The 6,000-nt window shown below is 67.2% G+C and overlaps 1 protein-coding gene across 3 annotated transcripts in view; it reads right to left on the bottom strand.

Moving 5' to 3' along the window:
* Window positions 1–348: 348 nt before the first annotated feature.
* The window catches only part of NRF1 (nuclear respiratory factor 1), a 157,213-nt gene continuing 151,561 nt past the window's right edge, over window positions 349–6,000 (bottom strand). For 2 of the 3 annotated variants that reach the window (XM_051849782.2, XM_070071307.1), the window contains exon 11: window positions 349–2,199. In XM_051849782.2, coding sequence (XP_051705742.1) covers window positions 2,036–2,199 — 164 coding nt within the window. In that variant the 3' untranslated portion in view covers window positions 349–2,035. The remainder of the gene's footprint in view (window positions 2,200–6,000) is intronic. The other variant, XR_007920753.2, reaches the window with a different exon arrangement.

The raw sequence follows: 6,000 nt of genomic DNA, 5'->3' as shown, positions 1-6,000 counted from the left end.
GGCACGGAAGCAGGCACAGCGAGCGGGCTGCGGGCATCCTGTTAGGCCGACGTGCACCTGCACCTGATTTTACCGTGAATATGGAATCAAGCCCTAAAACAAGAACTCCAGGTGAGAGGTTTCCCAACCATCGTTAGCATTTCCAGAGCAGATTTTCCACCCAGAACATTCCCTCCACAGAACACGGATCCTCTACGGGACGGAGCCGACCTGCCGGCTCCTCGGCCGCCTCTTCTGGAGCGCCATCCTGCCAAGGGGCACAGTTCACAGGTCACTCACTGCGAGTAAGTCACCCCGAAAGCCAGTTCCTAAGTGGCCAAGTGCTCTCACAGAGAGGAACAGCTCCACTTCCTGTTGCCACATTTTCAACTATTTATTGAATGAGGCAGTATAGACAGAATGGAAAACAACACAGAATCCATGCTCTGCTACGGGGTTTGCTCTTGTCTTCTTCTTGGCAAGTTCTCAGACTACTAGGAGGTTATTTCACCACAAAGGAACACGGACTTTAACGCCCCTGGACAGCTTCACAATGACGATCAAAAGAATCATTAAAAAAATAACAAACTGTAGAACTAGGACTGTTTATATGTAAATTTCCCTTCCCTCCCCCCATTACGTACAGAAAAGAACATACAAAGAACATTGGATAGTTTTATATAAAACAAGCAGATACAAGAATCCGAAACTTTTCTCAAAGGCTGAGCGAGACATGAAGAATCTTTTAATGTCGCATTAAAAAAAAAAAAAACAAAAAACAAAAAACACATTAAATACACTGTCACACGCGCGGGGGCCCGGGGAGGAGGAAGGGCCGTCCCCGAGCCGGGGAGCAGAGGTTGGCCTGTGGCAGTGGCCCGAGTGCAGCCCACACCCCGGCGGCCCCACACAATACCACAACACCCAGGGCAGCGGTGGACGCCAGGCTGGATCTAGGAAGGCAGGAAGCACTGATCCAGTCCTCTCCCGACACCCCCAGCACGGAGGCCCAACGTGCAGCCCGGGGCCCTTTCAGTCCCAGTCTCTGCGCCTAGCTACACATCCAGAGAAAGGACTCCCATGGGTGTGCCCGGCCTGTGAGCACTTCTCTCTCGCTCCTTCCTTTCTCCCCACCCTTCCCCACCTCACACGCACACACCCGCAAGCACACTTCACGCACACGCACTCCTCAAACCCTTAATACTTCTGTTACCTTCAGTTCACATACATGACCAGTTCAGGGCTGACCTTAAAACCAAAGCAACTTTGTGATGGTCAGGAGATCCAGGAGGACTCCGGGCGAGGGGAGGAGAGAGGCTGGGGACAATCCTCTCGCCCCTGCCCGGGAGCCCTCCGGGCATCCACCTGCCTGCAGCCAGATCAGTGCTGGGCGGCCCGTGTGGCCCGTTTTCTGGACCTCTTCTGTCCTGGAACCCCCTTCCTCGGGTGAGGCCGCCAGGGAGGGCTCGGGGCGGCCACTGGAGGCAGCTTTGGTGAAGAGCGTGGTCACCTCCGCCTGAGTTTGTCAGTAGCTCAACGTTCGACCCTGGTACGAACAAAAACCAGGTGACTGTGTCTGGCCACGTACCCTATCACCCACAAAATGGGTGGATGGTCATTTCCACAGCTCACCGTGAGTTCATACAGGTAATTCCATGCGGGTTCATACATATACATATATGTATGTACATATATACTTTATATATATATGTAGATGTGCATGTCCATATGTACACATATACATGTATCACACTCACACAGACACACACATAGTATACACACACGTTGCCGCAGAAAGAAGTCCTGCCACAATTTGGCTTTTGTGGGACAGTGAAATTGACAATGCAGTTTCTTACTCCACCGATCCCAGAAAATCAAGAGTGGTGCTTTAAAAAAATGTAATTCCAAAATCCGCTGCCTTCTTCCTTTTAAAAAAAAAGGTTAACAAAACTTTTCTTCCAAAGTCGAGAGACTTAATTCCATTTGATTGCACCGCTGCAAACGTGTACAAAATTCTGAAGTAGACTAGAAAACAACGCCACGGCGTGGCTGCGCATCACTGTTCCAACGTCACCACCTCCACGGCTTGGCCGTCCATGGTGACCGCGCTGTCCGATATCCTGGTGGTCACGGGGGCCATGGCCACCTGCACTGGCCCGTTGCCCTGGGCGAGGCTGGTCACCACAGTCTGGTACATGCTCACAGGGATCTGGACCAGGCCTGCGGAGACAAAGGCAGAGCGTTGGAGCGGCTGGAGCTCAGGTTCGCAGACCCAGGCTCGGCGTCTCCCTGCAGCCCTGTGATCGCAGACCCAGCGTCTAGGCACAAATCCATCCTGCGCTCCCCTTACATTTTTTAAAACAGCCTATCGGGAAGGAAGTTTGGAGAAATGGTGGAAGTGCGGTGCAGGGCACGACTCCCCGACTTGCCAAGACCAGACCTGCCCGCCGCCTGCACCCTGCGGAGGAGGCCCAGCCTTGTGCCCGCCAGCCCCGCTGCCTCGTCCAGGCCGCCTGCACCCTGCGGAGGAGGCCCAGCCTTGTGCCCGCCAGCCCCGCTGCCTCGTCCAGGCCGCCTGCACCCTGCGGAGGAGGCCCAGCCTTGTGCCCGCCAGCCCCGCTGCCTCGTCCAGGCCGCCTGCACCCTGCGGAGGAGGCCCAGCCTTGTGCCCGCCAGCCCCGCTGCCTCGTCCAGGCCGCCTGCACCCTGCGGAGGAGGCCCAGCCTTGTGCCCGCCAGCCCCGCTGCCTCGTCCAGGCCGCCTGCACCCTGCGGAGGAGCTCCAGCCTTGTGCCCGCCAGCCCCGCTGCCTCGTCCAGGCCGCCTGCACCCTGCGGAGGAGCTCCAGCCTTGTGCCCGCCAGCCCCGCTGCCTCGTCCAGGCCGCCTGCACCCTGCGGAGGAGCTCCAGCCTTGTGCCCGCCAGCCCCGCTGCCTCGTCCAGGCCGCCTGCACCCTGCGGAGGAGGCCCAGCCTTGTGCCCGCCAGCCCCGCTGCCTCGTCCAGGCCGCCTGCACCCTGCGGAGGAGGCCCAGCCTTGTGCCCGCCAGCCCCGCTGCCTCGTCCAGGCCGCCTGCACCCTGCGGAGGAGGCCCAGCCTTGTGCCCGCCAGCCCCGCTGCCTCGTCCAGGCCGCCTGCACCCTGCGGAGGAGGTCCAGCCTTGTGCCCGCCAGCCCCGCTGCCTCGTCCAGGCCGCCTGCACCCTGCGGAGGAGGCCCAGCCTTGTGCCCGCCAGCCCCGCTGCCTCGTCCAGGCCGCCTGCACCCTGCGGAGGAGGCCCAGCCTTGTGCCCGCCAGCCCCGCTGCCTCGTCCAGGCCGCCTGCACCCTGCGGAGGAGGCCCAGCCTTGTGCCCGCCAGCCCCGCTGCCTCGTCCAGGCCGCCTGCACCCTGCGGAGGAGGCCCAGCCTTGTGCCCGCCAGCCCCGCTGCCTCGTCCAGGCCGCCTGCACCCTGCGGAGGAGGCCCAGCCTTGTGCCCGCCAGCCCCGCTGCCTCGTCCAGGCCGCCTGCACCCTGCGGAGGAGCTCCAGCCTTGTGCCCGCCAGCCCCGCTGCCTCGTCCAGGCCGCCTGCACCCTGCGGAGGAGGCCCAGCCTTGTGCCCGCCAGCCCCGCTGCCTCGTCCAGGCCGCCTGCACCCTGCGGAGGAGGCCCAGCCTTGTGCCCGCCAGCCCCGCTGCCTCGTCCAGGCCGCCTGCACCCTGCGGAGGAGGCCCAGCCTTGTGCCCGCCAGCCCCGCTGCCTCGTCCAGGCCGCCTGCACCCTGCGGAGGAGGCCCAGCCTTGTGCCCGCCAGCCCCGCTGCCTCGTCCAGGCCGCCTGCACCCTGCGGAGGAGGCCCAGCCTTGTGCCCGCCAGCCCCGCTGCCTCGTCCAGGCCGCCTGCACCCTGCGGAGGAGGCCCAGCCTTGTGCCCGCCAGCCCCGCTGCCTCGTCCAGGCCGCCTGCACCCTGCGGAGGAGCTCCAGCCTTGTGCCCGCCAGCCCCGCTGCCTCGTCCAGGCCGCCTGCACCCTGCGGAGGAGCTCCAGCCTTGTGCCCGCCAGCCCCGCTGCCTCGTCCAGGCCGCCTGCACCCTGCGGAGGAGGCCCAGCCTTGTGCCCGCCAGCCCCGCTGCCTCGTCCAGGCCGCCTGCACCCTGCGGAGGAGGCCCAGCCTTGTGCCCGCCAGCCCCGCTGCCTCGTCCAGGCCGCCTGCACCCTGCGGAGGAGGCCCAGCCTTGTGCCCGCCAGCCCCGCTGCCTCGTCCAGGCCGCCTGCACCCTGCGGAGGAGGTCCAGCCTTGTGCCCGCCAGCCCCGCTGCCTCGTCCAGGCCGCCTGCACCCTGCGGAGGAGGCCCAGCCTTGTGCCCGCCAGCCCCGCTGCCTCGTCCAGGCCGCCTGCACCCTGCGGAGGAGGCCCAGCCTTGTGCCCGCCAGCCCCGCTGCCTCGTCCAGGCCGCCTGCACCCTGCGGAGGAGGCCCAGCCTTGTGCCCGCCAGCCCCGCTGCCTCGTCCAGGCCGCCTGCACCCTGCGGAGGAGCTCCAGCCTTGTGCCCGCCAGCCCCGCTGCCTCGTCCAGGCCGCCTGCACCCTGCGGAGGAGGCCCAGCCTTGTGCCCGCCAGCCCCGCTGCCTCGTCCAGGCCGCCTGCACCCTGCGGAGGAGGCCCAGCCTTGTGCCCGCCAGCCCCGCTGCCTCGTCCAGGCCGCCTGCACCCTGCGGAGGAGGCCCAGCCTTGTGCCCGCCAGCCCCGCTGCCTCGTCCAGGCCGCCTGCACCCTGCGGAGGAGGCCCAGCCTTGTGCCCGCCAGCCCCGCTGCCTCGTCCAGGCCGCCTGCACCCTGCGGAGGAGGCCCAGCCTTGTGCCCGCCAGCCCCGCTGCCTCGTCCAGGCCGCCTGCACCCTGCGGAGGAGGCCCAGCCTTGTGCCCGCCAGCCCCGCTGCCTCGTCCAGGCCGCCTGCACCCTGCGGAGGAGGCCCAGCCTTGTGCCCGCCAGCCCCGCTGCCTCGTCCAGGCCGCCTGCACCCTGCGGAGGAGGCCCAGCCTTGTGCCCGCCAGCCCCGCTGCCTCGTCCAGGCCGCCTGCACCCTGCGGAGGAGCTCCAGCCTTGTGCCCGCCAGCCCCGCTGCCTCGTCCAGGCCGCCTGCACCCTGCGGAGGAGGCCCAGCCTTGTGCCCGCCAGCCCCGCTGCCTCGTCCAGGCCGCCTGCACCCTGCGGAGGAGGTCCAGCCTTGTGCCCGCCAGCCCCGCTGCCTCGTCCAGGCCGCCTGCACCCTGCGGAGGAGGTCCAGCCTTGTGCCCGCCAGCCCCGCTGCCTCGTCCAGGCCGCCTGCACCCTGCGGAGGAGGCCCAGCCTTGTGCCCGCCAGCCCCGCTGCCTCGTCCAGGCCGCCTGCACCCTGCGGAGGAGGCCCAGCCTTGTGCCCGCCAGCCCCCGCTGCCTCGTCCAGGCCGCCTGCACCCTGCGGAGGAGCTCCAGCCTTGTGCCCGCCAGCCCCGCTGCCTCGTCCAGGCCGCCTGCACCCTGCGGAGGAGGCCCAGCCTTGTGCCCGCCAGCCCCGCTGCCTCGTCCAGGCCGCCTGCACCCTGCGGAGGAGGCCCAGCCTTGTGCCCGCCAGCCCCGCTGCCTCGTCCAGGCCGCCTGCACCCTGCGGAGGAGGCCCAGCCTTGTGCCCCGCCAGCCCCGCTGCCTCGTCCAGGCCGCCTGCACCCTGCGGAGGAGGCCAGCCTTGTGCCCGCCAGCCCCGCTGCCTCGTCCAGGCCGCCTGCACCCTGCGGAGGAGGCCCAGCCTTGTGCCCGCCAGCCCCGCTGCCTCGTCCAGGCCGCCTGCACCCTGCGGAGGAGGCCCAGCCTTGTGCCCGCCAGCCCCGCTGCCTCGTCCAGGCCGCCTGCACCCTGCGGAGGAGGCCCAGCCTTGTGCCCGCCAGCCCCGCTGCCTCGTCCAGGCCGCCTGCACCCTGCGGAGGAGCTCCAGCCTTGTGCCCGCCAGCCCCGCTGCCTCGTCCAGGCCGCCTGCACCCTGCGGAGGAGGCCCAGCCTTGTGCCCG

The sequence above is a fragment of the Oryctolagus cuniculus genome, chromosome 3, assembly GCF_964237555.1.
Source record: "Oryctolagus cuniculus chromosome 3, mOryCun1.1, whole genome shotgun sequence".
Classification (NCBI taxonomy): domain Eukaryota; kingdom Metazoa; phylum Chordata; class Mammalia; order Lagomorpha; family Leporidae; genus Oryctolagus; species Oryctolagus cuniculus.
The sequence above is the reverse complement of the archived record's forward strand: the minus strand, read 5'-3'. Positions and strand labels throughout refer to the sequence as shown.